We start from the raw sequence: 19,366 nt of genomic DNA, 5'->3' as shown, positions 1-19,366 counted from the left end.
AGTAGACTCTTGAGAGTCCCTTGGACTGCAAGGAGATCCAACCAGTCCATCCTAAAGATCGGTCCTGGGATTTCTTTGGAAGGACTGATGCTAAAGCTGAAACTCCAGTACTTTGGCCACCTCATGCGAAGAGTTGACTCATTGGAAAAGACCCTGATGCTGGGAGGGATTGGGGGCAGGAGGAGAAGGGGACGACAGAGGATGAGATGGCTGGATGGCATCACTGACTCGATGGACGTGAGTCTGAGTGAACTCTGGGAGTTGGTGATGGACAGAGAGGCCTGGCGTGCTGCGATTCATGGGGTCGCAAAGAGTCAGACACGACTGAGCGACTGAACTGAACTGAACTGAATTCCAGGTAAACATTGAAGGCACGTAACGCCGCAGGGCTCTGGAGGAGGGCTTCCTGGATGAGGTGACCGTACTACAGCAAGGAGGCAAGCGACCACGGGCACAGCACAGTCCAGGCCTGCATCCGCTGGACAGGAGGGGCTGGGTGGGGGTGGGGGCCCACAGTGGCAGGGCAGGGCTCTGGACCTGGCTCCACCATGGTCTGATGTCTGGGGCAAGACTGCTCTCTCCAAGCCTCAGTGTCCTCATCTATAAACAGAGCCGAAAGAGATTTGTTTTGCTCACTCATCTGCTGAGCAGGGATATCTAACCCTCTGGCCAGGGTCTCAGGTTTTCCACCACCTCTGGGTGTACAGCCCTCTCTCCTGCGAGGCTGCCTCCTTCCTCTCCCTGGGCTGCGACCTGCCTCTCTGGGAACCTCCTCAGATCTCAGGTCTGCCTCTGTGTTCTGGATCCTGCTTCTCCCTGGGCCCCAGATGGCTCCACAGACGCTGCAAAGGCCCCTTTCAAGGCCAAACTGCCCGAGCAACCCGTAGAATGGGGTCTTGACCCAGTCAACTCCGGCTCAAGCTGTTCTCCACCAGGACAGGGCCTGGTGCTGAGCACAGGACTGAAACCCAAGTCCATGTTGCATCTGACCTTGCCGACGGGGGTATCCTCGTCCTGCAGAAGCTGAGACTCTTTGTCCAGAGGTGAACATGTCCACATGTGGCCCGGGAATCAGGAACCCTGAGAATCCAGGGAAAGTAGACTGCCAGCTCCGGTGCCACTTCCCACCGAGGAGGTAAGTGGGCAGCCCGGCAACCACAGTGGCGGCTTCCACCTGAATTCGGCAAGAATCTGCCCATGGCTGCCCCGCACGGAAATATACAAGTGAGGGCGGCCCCGTGCAGCCCGGCCACAGCCGTGCAAAGAGATCGAGATTCCCCATCATCAGGTGGGTGCATGCCAGCCGGGACCAGAGTCTCAACAGAGGTGCACAGACCCCAGAGCCCTTCTGATGGTCTCCAGGCAACAGAGGGGCAGAATGTAGCCAGAGCTTTCTTAGACACGGCAGAAGCACCTGCATGTTTCTGAGCTGCCCTCTAGAAGCAGGGAGGGGAGTGGGTTATCCAGGGAGCCTGGCAGGAGGGTCCCCCAGCGGCCTGTAGTCCCACAAGGCACTCGGTCATCAGAGGCACCTCCTGAGAAGTTTTTATGTGGAGATTACACATTTTGTGTGTGTGCGTGTGAAACCTCTCACTTTTAAAATGCAGACTTGAAACTGGAACTTTTATGCATTGATGGCAGGAATGTAAAGTGATGCAGCTATTGGAAAACAGTATGGAGGTTCCTCAAATATTCAAACATAGAGTTGAGCCATCAATTTTACTTCTGGGGACACACCCAAAAGAACTGAAAATAGTGACTCAGAGATCCGCGAAGCTGTGCTCAGAGCAGCACTAACCACAAAAGCCAACCGGTGGAAGCAACCCAGGGGTCCATCCGTGGCTGATGGATGAACAGTGTGGTCTCGACACACCATGCAGTATTATTCAGTCTTAAAAGGAAGTCCTGACACTTGCAACAACATGGATTAACTGAAAAACACTGTGCTCAGTGAAACAAGTCAGTCACAGAGACAAGTATTGCATGATCCCACTTATGTGAGGGCCTACAGGAGTCAAGTTCACAAAGACAGGAAGTAGGATGGTGGGTGTCAGAGGCTGGGACAGGGACGGGGTCAGAATCTCAGGCTTGCAAGCTGGAAAGTCTTCTGGGAATGGCTGCTGGTGATGGCCGCACAGCAGTGTGAGCCTGTTTCCTACCACTGGACTGTGCGCTGGAAAACGGGGGCGATGGCACCCTTAGAGCGTGTGGGTTTTACCAAAACAAAATAAATTCCGTAACAAAATCCATAGCAAAATAAATTCCTAAGCCAAACAAAAGCACATGTAACGTGGTGTGGCCTGTGGTCCCCACCTGTGTGATCACTCAGTTTAATCTTCTTTGTGGGTTGTTTTGGCTGTTTCATGAAACAAACTGTTTTGGATGGTGGTCTCCTGATGGAGCAGGAGACAGAGGAAAGCCCCGCGGTGGTGACGCGCTCAGCCTGCCGCTGCTGAGGGCCTGACCCTGGGTGACCACCTCCCCCCGAGCCCTGCACTGTGCGCCTCCGGGTATGTGCTTCCCTGTCTTCGCCCAACTCCTCTTGCCTCTCCCAAGTGTTCTCTTTCTCCTGGCCACCTCCATCGGGGCTAAAAGCGGGGCAGTGAGGCCCTGTCCGAGCCCCCGCTCCCGCACCTCCACTGGGAGTGTTGCCCACGGAGTCTGCAGCACATCTTCCCTGGAGCCCAGGACCCTTCTCCACGTGAACAGCACCGTGACAGTGGCAGGTGTTGGCTCTCCAATAACCAGCACCTGTTGCTGTGGGCTCCTGGGAGTTCAACCATGAGCACCCACTGTCCTGATTCAGAGATGGACAAACCACATCTCAGGGCAGCTTTGTATGTACCGGGGACCTCCCATGCAGCCCAAGCCAGAGCTCCTTCCCCAAGGACTGAGGCTCTACTCTCCTTCTGGCTGAGGTCAGCCATCGCCCTCTCTGGTTCCCATCACTAACATACTCGCTGGGCTTTCCCTGTGGAAAGCAGGGTCCTGTCCTCACCCTGCAAGCTGAAACCCAGGCCAAGAGCCTCTCCGATCTGCCCCTGTGGGCTGAGTCTCTCCCCTGCCTTGGTCTGTTCCCCTTGGGTGCACAGAGCTTTTCAGGTACACAGCTTTACAGGAAGAGATGAAGCCAGGTGGACTGCAGACAGGAATCGGGGAGACATCTGTCCACTGCAACAGAATCTGGAGTCTAGGGGACCCTCTGCTTCCTCTGAGGCCTGGAGCCAAGCCTTGTGCCCGCAGGGAGGGTGGGCTGAGGAAGCCTGCCAGCTGGGAGCCCACGGAGGGGTCAGAGAGCCTCACGCAGGGACTGTCCCTCCTGCCGGGAGAATGGCTGGGGCCTGGTCTTCGTGGCCACTGGAGACAGGCAGGAGCTGGCTGCCCTTCTCCTGAGACTTACTGGCAGAGGGGAGAAAATGGCAATCCAGTGAAAATCTGAGAGCGACCTGGCAATGCCTAGAAACGCTGAGGATTCAGACAAGGGGAAAACTGCAGAAGAAAATGCCCATGACGCCGTTTACGTAGACCTGAAAATCACAAAACCATGTTTTGATATGAGAATGCGCCTTTAAACATCACATTTATGTCGAGGTTATAAGAACCGGAATGAAAAGCACACACACTCTGGAAACGTTACATGCTCTCTAGTAAAAGCACCCATCAAACTGACAACTCTGGGAAAAAAGAGTGCGGAAAACCAAGGAAATTTCCCTTTTGCTGCTCTACTAAACGACTTAGACATGACAAAAAAAGTCTTAACAGTCGACATTCCTGTATGTTCAGTGTATTTGTAAAATCTCTTACTCCAAGCAGAAGAGCCCAGAGGAGACGGAAACTGGAGGAAAGCGCACGCCCCTCCGCGGGGCCGGCTCCAGCCCAGGCTCCGCGGCCCCGGAAGAGGAACTGGGGAGCCCGGGCCGCGCGAGCCCCGCCCCCCGGCCCCGCCATTGGCAGGAATGGCGCCGGGCCCCACTCTGATTGGCGGCGCTGCGATCCCTGATTTGCATAGACCCCGGTCGGGCTGGCGGGCCCAACTTCGGACGCGGAGGCGCGGGTCTGCAGCAGCTGCCGGGACGCCCGCGGGGCGGAGGTCCTGGAGGCTCGCCCTGGAGCCGACTGGTCCCTCCGCCTCGGCGCCCCCGCATCCAGACGCGGCGCCCGGGTGAGCCTGCAGAGCTGCGCGCATCCTGCCTTCCCGGACTCAGGCATCTGGGCGGGGGGCGGACGGCCACAGCCACAGACGGACATCTGCCTGCAGAGCAAACGCGGGCTGGGCGGGTGGTCGCCTCCGACGCGTGTCCCCGTCCGTGCGCTCCTGCCCTCGGGCGCTGCGCACCTGAGCCGGGGCAGGGCTCGCGTCCGGTCTGCGCGCCCGTCCCCGCGCCCCTCCTGCCCAGCAGGCGCTCTGTCTGGTTGCTTTAAGCCAGTGGATTCAGACAACTTCCAGGTATTGAGTTAAAAAAGACTCAAGAAAGAGCCCCCTGCCAAGTCTTTTTATTGTACAAAAAAGCAGTTTTGACAGCAAAAACCCCAGTTGCCCCCCTGCTTGTGACAAAATCATTCCTTTGGACCGTGGCCAAGAGAAAACAGTTCCTCCCACCGGCAGCATTTTCTAGACAGGTTATCAAATACAGTTTATTCAGAAAAAAGACAATGTTTTAAGAACCTAACTCCCAAACACTGAAAGAGCCCATAGGCTGAGCAGAATACAGCCTCTGCTGAGATCCGCCAGTAGGGACGGGCTCTGAGGGCCGGCCCACCCGGCCACCCGGCCACCCGGCCACCCGGCCACCCGGCCACCCGGCCACCCGGCCACCCGGAGAGGGCTGTGGGCCAGCGCTCCCTCCCTTCCCTCGGAGCTGATTGGGTGGCCCGCGCCTCTTCCCAGGTTGCCCGCCCACCCCGCCGGGCAGTCCTGGTCACAGCCAGCACGCACTGCCCGGGGAGGCCGAAACCCTGAACACTGAGCTATGATGGGAGCCACTCCACCACTCCCCAGCCCCTGCAAGTGCAACCTGTGATCAACAGTAGGATTCAGCACCTCTCGGCTTGGAACTCCCCCAACACACACACACACACACACACACACACACACACCACACACACACACACACTCCCCCAACACACACACACACACACACACACACACACACACAGACACACACACACACACAGACACACATGACCTGTGATTGCGTGGTATTCAGCGCTGTGCCCCTCGGCTACGGTCTCCGGAAGACCTGCGCTACTGCGTGTGAGGCCGCTTGGCCACAGGCTCTTCCTCCTGCCCCTGCTTCAGCCATCGCTCCAGGAGGCCGGCGCTGCCTCTCTTGGGGGTTCCTGGGCTCTTCTGCAGGAACTGGCTGGACCACTGGGGCACATCTGGCTCTGCCTTTTGGGGTGTTCTGGGCTCTTCCTTTTTGGGTGACTTCGTGGCCAGCCACTGCAGCATCTTCTGGCTGCTGGCGCTCACCGTGAGCTCCTAGGAGAAAGCAGCGGCAGCTCAGACCCCCAGCTCGAGCTCCTGGGAAACTGGGGAAGAGGTGCTGCGTGAGGCACTGGCCTGGGCACGGAGATGTGGCCAGGGGCACAAGGAGGGGAGCAGGGCGGGTTCCCAGGGCCGGAAGGGAGAGGGGGCAGCTCATGGTGGGCGAGACCGGCCACAGAAGACAGCGGGCAGAGAATGAAGCAAGCTCAGGAGAAAGAGCTTAGCCTGAGCAGACCATGCAGGGAGCCCGCTGGAGACGCAGCCCTCAGACAGAGGCTGGGTGAGAGGGGCCTGCTGCTCCCTGCGCCCGAGCCCAGCACAGGATGCCAGCTCTCCAGAGCGTGAATTATTCTGCAGAGAAGACCGTGGCAGACATGGGGCCATGTCTGGTGCAAAATGAATACCTACAGTTGCATTTTTTGAGAGACAGGAAATGAAAAGCGCTACCAGGGATACAAGGCTTTGAGAGAACCAAGAGAAAGAGGCTGACGCTGACTGTGAGTGTGAAAACATAAGAGGCTTTGAGGGAGACAGGGCGGGGGCCGTGGTTCTGTCTCCATCCTCCGGCCACCGAGGAGCAGCTGCTGCCCCTGCCTCATCCCTGGGTATCAGCGGGGCCAACTTCTGCTCTGGGGCTTCTTATCACCCAGGCCTCGTCTGTCCACCTTCCTTTCAAAATACAGCCCCGTGATCCCCGCCAACTCTAAAGCTTGTGCGCCTTGCAGGAACATTTTCCAGTCTCCTGAAGGAGAATGAGGATTGAAATCCCCCCATCTGGTAGCTGGGAAAGCAGAGAAAACAGATGGAAACACGTCTCCCACTCGGTTGGCAAGATAGACGGTCCTGGTCAGGGCCCCTCTGTCCTTTTCAGGCGCCCTCCAGACGAGGAGTGCTCAAAGCTGGCTTCTTATCAGACCCACCCGAGCAGCTTCGTACAGTCACAGAAGGCCCGGCCCAGCCTGAACACTGACCGGCACGCGCCAGGCCCGCCCACAGCCCCTCTGAGAGTCACGGCCCGGGGCTGCCTTGCTGCACGAGGAGGACAAACTGTGGGTGCTCTGGATTCAGCCTCTGGCGGTAAAGGTCCCAGCGTGCGCTGAGAGGCCCCTCGGAGCAGGTGGAGCTCGGCAGGGACGGGCGGGTGTCCGGGCCCTACCTTTCCGGCCAGCAGGTGGAGCGGGAACACACACTCGGGAGCGTTGTTCCGGGAGCTGTTCACCACGGACGACACCCGGTGGAAGGCGATGTTCTCCGTGGGGCGGATCAACTTCAGAGCTTCCTGAGCTGGGACCTCACCGAAGTCCAGCCACTTGGAGACCGCCTCTTCGCCATCCAGTATGGCAGGCATCCTGGGGGGTAAGCGCAAGACAGGGGTTGGGGGCACCGGGCGGGGGGGTCTAGTCAGCTGATGCACAGGCTGCCCCCTCCCCGTCTACACCTGCACGCTGTCCCGTGCCCCCGGGAACAACAGGGCACGGAGCTCAGCACAGGAGAGCCAGCTCAGAGTGTGGTGGTGAAGACCGTGCCCGGTGCTGCAAGTGGGTGCCCTCCCGCGCAAACGCTAGCAGACTGGTGACCTTTATGGCACCCCGGCCTAGACTTCAAGGGGAAACAAAGCCTGGGAAACCTGTCTGTCATTAAGACCCCAGCCTTCCCATCCACACAGGTTTACGTAAGGAAGAGCTATCTCTAAAACTGTGACCGAAAGGCAACCCAAAGGCAACTGTGGCCGAAATGGCTCAGAAAAGCGAAGAGGCTGCCCCAGACGACTCCTGGTACCCAGGAGACGTTAGGAAAAGAACGCTTGTTGAGCTTCCAATTTTATGTTCTGGGCCAGTGCAAAGCATGCACACACTTCATTGGGGGATGGCACGGTTGAATTTAGGAGAGAAATGCATGAACGTTACTTTTAATAATTATTGTTACTTCAACAAATCAAACACTTATTTGCTTTACTGTTTTATTTTCTGGCTGCAGCGCACAGTCTGTAGGACCTTAGTTTCCCAGGGATCACATTTAGGCCCCAGCAGGGAGGGCGGAGGCCTGACCACTGGACTGCCAGGGAATCTCCCAAGATATACTTTTAAACAGTATTTTAAAATGTCTGACATCTAGATTTACAATGAATGGCATCTTTGCATTGTATCACAACTTCATTGGCAGTAATTGGCAGCAGTTTACTGAACTGTATAAAATAGTGGAACAAAATCTTGGATTCGATGAAATAGGACTTTATGGTGAATTAGCAAAACTAGAACTATCATATCCCAGGAAAGCATCATTTCAGACAGAATGCTTAGGGCAAAGGGGTTAAAATAGATAATCCAATATGTGCCATACTGAATTTTTTTCAGCAAAACATCATAAAATGATCCCTGAGGGCACTGAGACCTGGCAAAAGTTGTGAAAGCATTACACAAGTATGTCGGTTCTGCCAATGCTTGTTTTTAAAATGAAAATTTATTCCAGTGTGATTGACTATTAGACAGCAATTTAAGCATAATGCACACTTTGCATTTGCTTATACACAGTTTTACCTGTGAGGAAACCCACTGTGAACATGGAAAACGTCACCCCGCCGGGCTGCATCTTGTGAGACGCGCCTCAGATGCCGGTGGCCTCGGCCCAGCGCATACTCTCCAAAGTGGCGGCCTGCTCTTACTGTGCGCTTGTAAACGCTTCTGTTAAAAAACTGCTCATTCAACACCTCAAACATGTCTGAGCTTCCGGGCTCAGATATTCTAACCGGTGCACGAAAACGGAGAACTTTTAAGGCTTGGGGAGAAGGGAGAATAAACCATCTCGAAAGCCAGGCTCCCCGGGTGGCTCAGTCATAAAGAGTCCACCTGCCAATGCAGGAAACGCAGGTTCGATCCCTGGGGTGGGAGAATCCCCTGGGGAGGGAAATGGCAGCCCACTCTGGTATTCTTGCCTAGGAAATCCCATGGACAGAAGAGCCTGGCGGGTTACAGTCCATGGAGTTGCAAAGAGCCAGACACGACTGAGCGACTGAATGACAGCCTTGAAAGCAGGAACAGAACACGTGGTGTCTCCTGGGCAACAACACAAAGGATCCACAACAGTGAGGGGCTGGAAAAGGGACATCCACGGCCAGACGGGCACAAGCAGCCCAAGAGCTGCAGCAACCAGGCTTGAAGGAGCAGACGCAGTGGGAAGATCGCTCAGCATGCTGAGAAAGCCAAGCAGTGAATAAAAGGGGGGCTTTCTCACAAAGAAAACGCACTGTCTGTACACAAAGACCACAGGAGAGCACGGGGGCTCCTCGCAGGGCTCTGATGGCGGTCCGCGCAGCTCCAGGCACGATGCTGGAGTTAACTAGGGGAGGCGGCCCATCGCATCAGAACGTTCAGTTCTGATTAAATATGTATCTACTGTGAAGGCCAAAGAATGCTCCAACTACCGCACAATTGCACTCATCTCACACGCTAGTAAAGTCACGCTCAAAATTCTCCAAGCCAGGCTTCAGCAATATGTGACCCGTGAACTTCCTGATGTTCAAGCTGGTTTTAGAAAAGGCAGAGGAACCAGAGATCAAATTGCCAACATCTGCTGGATCATAGAAAAAGCAAGAGAGTTCCAGAAAAACATCTATTTCTGCTTTATTGACTATGCCAAAGCCTTTGACTGTGTGGATCACAATAAACTGTGGAAAATTCTGAAAGAGATGGGAATACCAGACCACCTGACCTGCCTCTTGAGAAATTTGTATGCAGGTCAGGAAGCAACAGTTAGAACTGGACATAGAACAACAGACTGGTTCCAAATAGGAAAAGGAGTTCGTCAAGGCTGTATATTGTCACCCTGGTTATTTAACTTATATGCAGAGTACATCATGAGAAACACTGGACTGGAGGAAGCACAAGCTGGAATCAAGATTGCCGGGAGAAATATCAATAACCTCAGATATGCAGATGACACCGCCCTTATGGCAGAAAGTGAAGGGGAACTCAAAAGCTTCTTGATAAAAGTGAAAGAGGACAGTGAAAAAGTTGGCTTTAAGCTCAACATTCAGAAAATGAAGATCATGCCATCCGGTCCCACCACTTCATGGGAAATAGATGGGGAAACAGTGGAAACAGTGTCAGAGTTTATTTTTCTGGGCTCCAAAATCATTGCAGATGGTGACTGCAGCCATGAAATTAAAAGACGCTTACTCCTTGGAAGGAAAGTTATGACCAACCTAGACAGCATATTCAATAGCAGAGACATTACTTTGCCAACAAAGGTTCGTCTAGTCAAGGCTATGGTTTTTCCAGTGGTCATGTATGGATGTGAGAGTTGGACTGTGAAGAAGGCTGAGCGCCGAAGAATTGATGCTTTTGAACTGTGGTGTTGGAGAAGACTCTTGAGAGTCCCTTGGACTGCAAGGAGATCCAACCAGTCCATTCTGAAGGAGATCAGCCCTGGGATTTCTTTGGAGGGAATGATGCTAAAGCTGAAACTCCAGTCCTTTGGCCACCTCATGCGAAGAGTTGACTCATTGGAAAAGACTCTGATGCTGGGAGGGATTGGGGGCAGGAGGAGAAGGGGACGACAGAGGATGAGATGGCTGGATGGCATCACTGACTCAATGGACGTGAGTCTCAGTGAACTCCGGGAGTTGGTGATGGACAGGGAGGCCTGGCGTGCTGTGATTCATGGGGTCGCAAAGAGTCGGACACGACTGAGCGACTGATCTGATCTGATGAAGGCCAGCCTCGGAGGAACAACATTTCAAAGGCAGAAGAACACATCCCAGGATTTAAGACCGGAAAAGACAATCATTTCGCATCACCTTCCTCCCACCAGGTGACAGTAAGTCACAAGCTGCGACTCCTCCAGCACAAGCTGACTTCAGGCCTTTTTAAGGTATGGTGCTGTATTTACTATAACTTCTTTGTACTTCTTAACCACGGAATGCATGCTACTGTAGTATGGGTTTTATTAGATTCCTATTATTTTTTAACTGGGTCACTGACAAAATGTTTAAGTGTTGTCCCCTTACTCCCACTTTTTTGTAAGTTCTCTGGATTTCACTGTGCAGTTTTGCATAGCGTGGGAACTTCCAGGAACGTGTGTCATATTACAGCCACGCAGACTGTACCTGGATCTTGTGAATCAGGCTTTGTTTCCGACTCTCTAAATCTGTGCATGCAGAAACTCTGAATTCCGGAAGCTGCTTGTTTAAACCCAAAGACGACAAGCCCTGCCCTGAACCCTCTGAACGCAGGCGCGGGGGGCGTGCTTGCCTGTTGTGGATGTCGTTCAAGACTTTGCAGGAGTCCACTGTGATGATGCTGTAGGAATAGAGGCAGTCTCCTCCCGCCGGGGGCTCCCAGCAGTCGAAGATCCCGGCCATCGTCAGCGGCCTCCAGTTGTCCCAGACCTTCTCCCAGTCCTCGGGGCTGGCCACAGCACCCACCTGCTCGGACTGGAAGCAAAGCCACAGCAGATCAGGCATTCCGCGGCCACCCTCCCCTGCAGGCAACAGCACGGCCATCATCTCAGCACGGAGGCCCTGGACCCATTGTCAGAGGACAGAGGCTTGGTGGCAGACCCTCCCTGAGGCAGTAGATTTATGGCCCTGGAACGCTTTCACGATACAGTCTAACACCTCCCGTGGCATTCAGGCCTTCCTCGATCTGGAGCCTCATTCCAGCTTTCACACACAAGGGGAACTTGCGTCCCGCCCAGCTGTCGGTAAACAGCCCACGAGTCTCGAGGAAGTAACTTTCCTCTTCCTACCCGAAAGGTCTTTTCTGCCCGAGCTCAACATGCCAACTCCCACTTGCCTTCAAGATTCAGCTCCCAGCTTCCAAAGGCTGGGGAGTTGCCTCCACCTTCCCTCTCTACAAGAACAGATAGAGACTCTCCATAAGCGTAACTTTCCCTAAACTCATCAGAGAACTCAGGTCATAGGGCAGCCACTTAGCCTGAACTGTAAAGCAAAGACAGGGTCATCCAAAGGGAGAGGAGACCCGACTACGGGCTTCCCAGTGGTGACAGGAGGCAAGCAAGGCCTCCTTTATACAGCAGCTAAGCATTCAGATAAAATGACCGTCCAACTGCTCTCTGCAGAGCGCAGGCTCGCCCAAGAGGGCTGCAGGTGTCCGGACCAGCCTCCGAGGGTGCTCATGAGACAGACAGGGCCGGGGATGGAGGAAGACTCCCTGCCCGGCGTGTCCAGGTGCTCAGGGACGGCAAGAAGCCTCACCACGCCCTTCTCCTCCAAGGAGCACGAAGCTTAAGGAGCCAGGGGAGAAGGGATAAAGCTGTCACTCCTAAGAGTCAAGGGAAGCCCCGCTGAGGCTGCAAAAGGGCGACAGGAACAGCTCTCTGCTTCCCTGGGGAGGAGCAGGCTCACCGAGAAAGCCCGAGAGCTGGGGCCACAGTTCCGCTTAAGACGAGGCTGAACCAGGACAGCAGAGAGTGTGCTGCAGCCTCTGCGGATGAGCAGGCCCCAGGTGATGGGCAGCAGGGCGTGCCTGGGGAGAGCGTCCTGAGGGCTTCAAAGCGCGGGGAGCAGGGGTCTTGAGGAAAACCCTCCGGAAAACCAACCCTCACCCTGAACACGGGGCGACACCAGACAAATAGTCGAAGGGTCTGGTGCACGACAAAACCCAAGTCCAGCCCAGCTCCTGACAAGACCAACTCAGCCTAAGGGCGGACACACATGTGCACGTCCAGAGACAAATATGACTGGTCTCAGTCTCTCTCCTACCTATGTCTGGCAACCAGTAAAAAAAAAAATCTAAGATACACAAAACAGCCAGATAACCAAGGAACTGCTAAGATACATAGAAATCAACAGGGCTGGACTCAAGAGTAAATAAGAAAGAAGAGTGAACTTAAAAACAGATGAGTAAAAACGGCCCAGCCTGAAACACAGAGAAAAAGAATGGAGTATATAAAATGTCTGGAAGCTACGGGACAACATCACACTGTCTAACACATGCATGATGAGAATCCCAGAAAGAAGAAATAATGGGACAGAAGGAAAATCTGAATAGATAATTTATGGCTGAGAATTAAAAAAAAAAAAATAGGAAAGACACCCAACCGAATATCCAAGAAGCCCGAGAGCCAGAGAGGACACGCTGCTGCACCTTCTCGGGCTTGACCTGGGGGAAGTAGATGAAGTAGGGCTGCCGGTGGCTCGTGGCCTGACGTCGCTGCCATTCGTAGAAGCCGTCCGCCAAGACGACACAGCGTCTCCCCTTAACCAGAGGCACCTGGGGGAAAGCACGGGCGACCTCAGAGCGGGAACTCCTCTGCGTGTCACGTTTCATAGGTATGAAGTCGCACGTAATGGGTGTCAGAAAGCTTAAATAACGTGCCTAAGAGGAAACAGGCGCTGTGGAGACGCTCTCCAAAGCTGGCCGCCCCGGAAGCGAGCCCCACCCAGCAGGATTCACAGCGATGAGGTCCCCTCCCTCGGTGACCTCGGGCGGCTCGGTATAAACCAAGGAACACAGCAGAAGCGATGCTTGGGACTTCTGAGGCAGGGCCATACAGCCCCGCGGCTCTGCCCGCTCCCTGGAGGGTAAGCAGGGTGCCGCGTGAGATGCCTGACTGCCTACCCTCACGAGACATGTGGGCGGGCCTCCCACTGTCCCCGCATCCCGGCCGAGGACAGGACACGTGGGTGAGAAGCCACCTGGACGTCCAGCTGTCCTGCGACGCAAGTGCTACATGAGAACCTCTGGGTGGGTACCACGTGTCCAGCTGGGCCCAGCAGCCCACGACTGAGTGGGAGAAAAAGCCCCGCTGTCTCACCGGGGTACAGAGAACAGCACTCTACAGCGACAAGCGGGACAGTCTGGAGCTGTTTCGCAGGCGTCCAGGTGCCGGCAGTTCTGACCGAGAACCGCTGGCATGCGTGCCTCTCCTACCTTGAAGGACCGCTTCTCCATGATGGTGTCACTGCGGCAGTTGCTGGTGTTGATCTGCAGCTTGGAAAGATCCGCTTCTCTGAACCAGTAGGGGACCAGGCCCCACCGCATGGGTGCGATGATCCGCTCGGACGAGTCTGCGTCCTGCCACGAGACAGGGTGCGGTGCAGTGAGGAGACGGGGAGGACCCTGCAAAACCTCCTGGAGGGCACGAAGCACAGCACTTGGAGGAGGGGATGGCAAGGCCCTCCAGTGTTCTCGCCTGGAGAATCCCAGCGAGGGGCCGGGCAGGCCACAGTCCCAGGGGTCTCAACAGTCGGACATGCCTGAGCAGCTAAACCACTACCACCGCCAGTGATGAAACGCAGAGAGTAGATGACTGTGGACAGGGAGAGCTCCTGCCAGCAGTTCTAATGAGTTCTCATGATATGCGTGGCTGGCGTTCTCAGGCTGCTGCTGCTGCTGCTGCTGCTGCTGCTGCTGCTGCTAGGTCGCTTCAGTCGTGTCCGACTCTGTGCAACCCCATAGATGGCAGCCCACCAGGCTCCCCCGTCCCTGGGATTCTCCACGCAAGAACACTGGAGTGGGTTGCCATTTCCTTCTCCAGTGCATGAAAGTGAAAAGTGAAAGTGAAGTCACGCAGTTGTGTCTGACTCTCTGCGACCCCATGGACTGCAGCCTACCAGGCTCCTCTGTCCATGGGATTTTCCAGACAAGAGTACTGGAGTGGGGTGCCATTGCCTTCTCCGGCGTTCTCAGGCAACCGTGCTTATCAGGATGGTGACGTTCTGCCTGGGGGTTGGGGGGTACTAAGAGGTTCAGTTCCTGTAAGCTGTGAATCAGTGCCGGCCACAGGAGAGGCAGGCTCTGAGGCCCTACACCGCATGTGGCCCAGCTCTGATAAGGCACACACGACAGTCATCCCACGGAAGGTCCGTGCTAAGACAGGGACACACGAAAGGACGTGCGCCATGCCTTGTGAGGCCACACAGACGCTGAGCGACATGATACGATGCTACGGTCTACGGCCCTGTTAAGTGGTGCGCACAGGCGTGCTGGAAAAGTTCAGCGGACAGTGATCTGTGAGAGGGCGCCAAGCGATCAGCTCCTTGGGAGGTGCAGAAGGGGGGATAAGGTGAGGGGGTTCTCGGACTGGACCCCACAAGAGGAACAGGACTGGGACAGAGAAGAGATGGGAGGAGGGACCAGAGGGGAAATCAGAGGCCGAGCCAAGACTGGGCAGGAAGTGGTTTTGCGCAGCAAGCGTACAGCAAGCCTAGGGTGCTATTTTTAGGAGGCCCGTTCACAGGGCTGGCCCTCAAGCAGCATGTGAGAACTTGGCTTTTGAGAGCGCCCCCCTTTTCCTAACTGATTGGGATGGTGTCCTATGCCCGCTTCAGGCAGGAAACGAGGTTCTTGCTGAGCACCGGCTTTCCTTATGGGCGTCTGCTGCTTGCTAGGGAGAGCGCCCACGAGACCAGCCCCCAGCAAACCCTGGGCCTGTGTCTAATGGGTCTCTCTGGGCAGAAACGCTGCACACGAGTTACTACCTCTTTCATGCTGGAGAAGACTCGCTCGGCATGTCCCCTCCCTGGGAGGGAGGAAAGGTTGTAAGGAAGCTGAGCACGAATTTCTCCAGATCTCTACTTGCTTCTGTTCCCCTGCTGATTCTGCTATGTATCCCTTCACCGCAGTAAACAGTAGCCGCGTCACATGCTGCCTTTTAAGCAACCTCCAAATGCGAGAGTAGTCTTGGGGCCTCCGCCCTGAACGTACGGTTGCTAAACTTTTTTGGGGTACCTGGCCCCCTGAGAATTTGATGAGACCGACAGATTGAAACGCACACACTGTTCTCTCAGTACAGACACTGGGCTGGCACAGACTGAGCAGAGAGTGCATGCTGGGTTCCGCTGCGGTGGCACGGTGGGTCTGCTGAGAGAGGGGAGAGGCCTCTACACCAGATGCGCACAGACTTTTCTCTGGAAGGCTAAATACTAAGTATTGCAGACTTTGCAGCCCCTGCAGCCTCTGGTATGTTAATAAAACTATTGCAGGGGCAGAGCAGCCAAAGGCAGCAGGCGCATGATGCTGCTCTGTCCCAGAAAACTGCATGTAGGGAATGACCAGAGGACCCTGCTTTCTGCCTCCTGAGACCCCAGACTCCAGGGAAGAGACAAACTGTACCTGCAAGGCCTTGCCCTAATTCCTCACTGGTGAACAAGACAAAAAGGTTTTCTGAGTCACCAGAATGAAATCCACAGAGAGATGCTTCCTATGTCCAACAAGCATGTGGAGTTAAAACTGAGGAGACAGGCGGCCTGGCAGAGGAGGGAGAAGCAGACTTTTCCTGCAATGGACCAGACAGCGGGTATTTGTGGCTTTCTGAGCCCATACAGTCTCTGCTGCCACTCAACTCAACTCTGGCATCCTTGGCATGTCAGGGCAGCCAAAGAGCGGGCATGGCTGTATTCTAATAAAACTGTTTCATAAACACAGTGCACAGGATTTGATCCCATGGTTTGCCAATCTCTGGAATAAAGGCAAGAATAAGGTGTTCGTAAGAAGACCCTGGTTAGATGTGTGGCATGGAGCAGGCACACAAGTGTTAGTTTAATATTTTTCGAGGTTGTGACTAAAACGAAGCCGCAAAACCTACATAAAGGTGACTGGGGAAGCCATGAGAATAAAATTTCTTAGAGAGTAAATCAACCACAGGATGAAACCTGCGGGAAGTAGGAGGGGGTGGAGAAAAAAGGAAAACGGAGAACTGGGGGGAGAGTGCAGTCCAAGAGGGAGTATCTAGAGAGCATGGCAGGACGGAAAGAGGGGAGAGCAAGGGGCTCCGAGAGCGCGGGACACCGTCTAATAGGCCCCTAGGAGGCTTTCCCTTTTTGTTCCAGGCTAATGCATCACCGACTCCATGGACATGAGTTTGAGCAGACTCCAGGAGTTGGTGATGGACAGGGAGGCCTGGCGTGCTGCGGTCCATGGGGTCGCCGAGAGTCGGACACGACTGAGCGACTGAACTGAACTGATGCCCCAGCCGCGCTCTTCACAAGATCCTGTCTCATTTCTTTCAAAACCTTGCCTGTTAATGAGCCAACCCCTCCCCTACACACCACAGAGCCCATGCTTGTCCCACGCGCAGTCAGGTTTCGCAAAGTCACCGCTAACAGCGAGTCAGGGAAACCCGAGAGCGGCTCTGGGGGAAACACAGTTAGGTGGCCAGGAGCCTGTAGTGATGTTTCGTTAACTGGTCCGTATACAACCGCGCCTTCTCTGTATTTCTGTGCAGCACGTTTACTATTATATGTTAGACTTTATGTAACATATATTGTCGGTTCATTACTTTTGAATTCATGACCAACAGCCACAGTAACTCATGCCTGAGTGAAGCGTCTCTGACACACGCATGTTCTCTGTAAGGCATGTTACCTCCTTCCTGCTTTCAGGAATCCTAGCCTGCGCTTTACCACTATGCCTGGAGACAATTTTAAACAGTGAGATTGCCGGCAAAAAGCACAGAAATGCAAAAAAAAAAAAACATCAATAAACAGACCTCAAGAAAGACACTTGTTTATAGTATAAAAGCCGAAACAAGAAGGTGGAGCTTTGATCTCAGCTGGGAATGCGTATTTGGGACTCATATTTCACCACTCTATGTCCATAAGGGACTCGAAAGCAACATGAATATTATTTTGGGGGGTTCCAAAGTAGGCCAGTGATGCTGCTAAACATTCTACAATGCAGACAGGTCAGCTTCCCACAACAAACATCTCAAAGTGTCAGCAGTGCCGAGGCTGGGAAATCCTCCTCTTCAAGTTCCACGCGTCGCCTTTTAACTTGAGTGCATTCACTCAACAACTGGAAACCCAACCCAGGTAGGGGCTGCCCCACAGGGGACATGGTGAATAGAAAGTTCTTCTAAGCCAGAATACTGCGAGTACTGCTCAGTATTACTCATCTCCTCCTCTGCCCCCTTGGGCTTGTGAGCAGAACAGCTGGTAGCACTGGGGTTGGGTAAGCAGAAGGGGAAGCAGGGTGCAAATTGGCGGTTTCAGATGCAAACATTCCAATCCACACTCGGGCGTGGTCTTTGATGACGTGGATTAACAAGCTGACATGGTTCTACTTTGGCTTTACGATTCCACAGTTTTTCATTTTCAGATAAACGAAAACTCAACTATTTATCAAAACCAGGAAATCCTAGCGATCTTTATAAAATTTATGAGAGATGTGGAGTCAAAACATTACATCAGTAAATGCGCAGCACTGCCAGGAGAGGGGGGCTGTGTGTTCAGGAGCCCACCGTCCCATTCCTAGTTCCAGGAAGCATCACCGGAGCGGAAGGGTGGATGGGACCTTCGTACCAGCTGCCCCTCACCGACTGGGTAACCTGGGATCACTCACAGTCTTTCTGCACTTCTGTCTTCACACCTGTTAAGTTTTCTTCCAGCTAACATTCATTCTATAATGAGGTGGTACAAAGAGAACCATGGCTAACACTAAGAAACCGCATACAGCCAATCCTTGTCTCCAGATTATGCTTTCTTCTGAAATGTTTAATTTTTTTCCTTTCCCAGTCAAGGTTTCCCATAGTATTTATTTTATTTTGATTTTCTGCTAATTAAAAAGGTTTTTTTAGTTTCAGTGGGGAAGTATGCACCGACTAAAAACGGCTCGAGTACACTATTTCATGTAAATGGCTTCACTCAACCAAAAAAATCAGTTATCTCGTGTGTTGATTTCAAAATACGGTCTTCCTAACGTAAAGATGAATCTTCTGACTACCATATAAACACGACACTTCTGAAGAGCACGCAACAGGGACTTCCGTGGGGGTCCAGTGGGTAAGACTGCGTCCACTACCCGGGGCGCAGATTCAGTCCCTGGTAACCAAACACGATCCCTGCATGCTGCCTGGTGGGGCCTAAAACTTGAAAAAGAGAAAAGTATGCAAGAGGGCTTCAAGCAACTTCATGAAGCGACTCCTGCATTACGGACCAAATCGAAGAAAAGTCCAAGATGGAAACCATCAGAATTTAAAACACATCAAAGATATTCAAAATATCTAAGACATGGAGAAACTATCACTCTCCAGAATGAAGCACTTTTACTACACTGCATGTATACATACATTCCCCCTCTCTCTCTTTCAGGAGATAAAGCAAGGAAGCAAAACATTATAAATTATTGACCACTCCAACACTACAGAGATAGATTTTATAAACACAAAGAAAGCAATTAAACTTTGGAATACCAGACCAAACACCTCTGTTCCTAGCTTCAGTTAAAGATAAAACGAGCAGAAAGGGTAGAAGCTTCAGCGTTCAAGAAACATCAGAGGTGTTGTAGACTAGTTTTAACGCTGCCCTAAGCCTAGAGAGTCTGATAAGCTGGACTCCTAAGGAGCATAGCGATCCCCCTGCTCTTTTCTTTAAGATATCTAAATGACCCAGATCAGGTCGGCGCTCACCTTCTCCAGGTGCAGCCGGGACAGGAGCACCGGGTTGCTGGAGCGCGGGCTCTTGTTGTACGAGGGGCAGTACCGATCTGGGTCCCTCCACTCCGGGAGCCGCTGGTGGCCCTGTCGGTCCCGGTAGGCGCAAGCTCGGGCCAGGACCTCCCTGGGCAGGTGGCAGGACGTCCGGCCGCACATCCTCGGCGCCCACACCGCGGGTCCTGCGCGCGGAGACCGGGGGAGTCGGACTCGGGCCTCGCCTCACGCGGCCCGCCTCTCCCCAGCCCCAACCCCCGCCCGAGCGCCCGGCTCCCGGGAACGCCGCCCGCCTCGCGGCCCGGCGCCAGAAGAGAGCCCCCCCGCCTGGGCCGCCTCCCGCCCAGCCGCGCCGCCGCCCGCAGCCCCGCTCCGCCCGCTGCAGGACCGCTGACCCTGAGGGACGAGCCCGCCGCCGCCCGCGCCCGCCGCGTCTCACCCGCCGCTCACGCGTCGCTCTGGCGCGCCCGCGGGCCCCGCCCCCAGCGG

General features: G+C 54.2%; 1 protein-coding gene across 6 annotated transcripts; it reads right to left on the bottom strand.

Moving 5' to 3' along the window:
• Positions 1-4,478: 4,478 nt before the first annotated feature.
• HMCES (5-hydroxymethylcytosine binding, ES cell specific) lies at positions 4,479-19,346 on the bottom strand. Of its 6 annotated transcripts, none has more exons than XM_086368799.1 (7): positions 19,317-19,346; positions 18,857-19,062; positions 13,381-13,524; positions 12,595-12,720; positions 10,738-10,919; positions 6,645-6,837; positions 4,479-5,482 (listed from the first exon to the last, which is right to left on the bottom strand). In XM_086368799.1, exons 2-7 carry the CDS (start codon positions 19,037-19,039, stop codon positions 5,246-5,248), a joined length of 1,065 nt encoding a protein of 354 aa, XP_086224925.1. In that variant the 5' UTR covers positions 19,040-19,062; positions 19,317-19,346; the 3' UTR covers positions 4,479-5,245. The 6 variants fall into 6 exon arrangements, with proteins under 6 accessions (XP_086224925.1, XP_086224927.1, XP_086224924.1 ...); XM_086368801.1 differs by having other exon boundaries at positions 12,610-12,720; XM_086368798.1 differs by having other exon boundaries at positions 19,273-19,337.
• Positions 19,347-19,366: the final 20 nt, after the last annotated feature.

Source organism: Bos grunniens, chromosome 22 (assembly GCF_055505025.1).
Source record: "Bos grunniens cultivar Pamir isolate PY7600 chromosome 22, Bosgru_T2T1.0, whole genome shotgun sequence".
Lineage (NCBI taxonomy): Eukaryota > Metazoa > Chordata > Mammalia > Artiodactyla > Bovidae > Bos > Bos grunniens.
The sequence above is the reverse complement of the archived record's forward strand: the minus strand, read 5'-3'. Positions and strand labels throughout refer to the sequence as shown.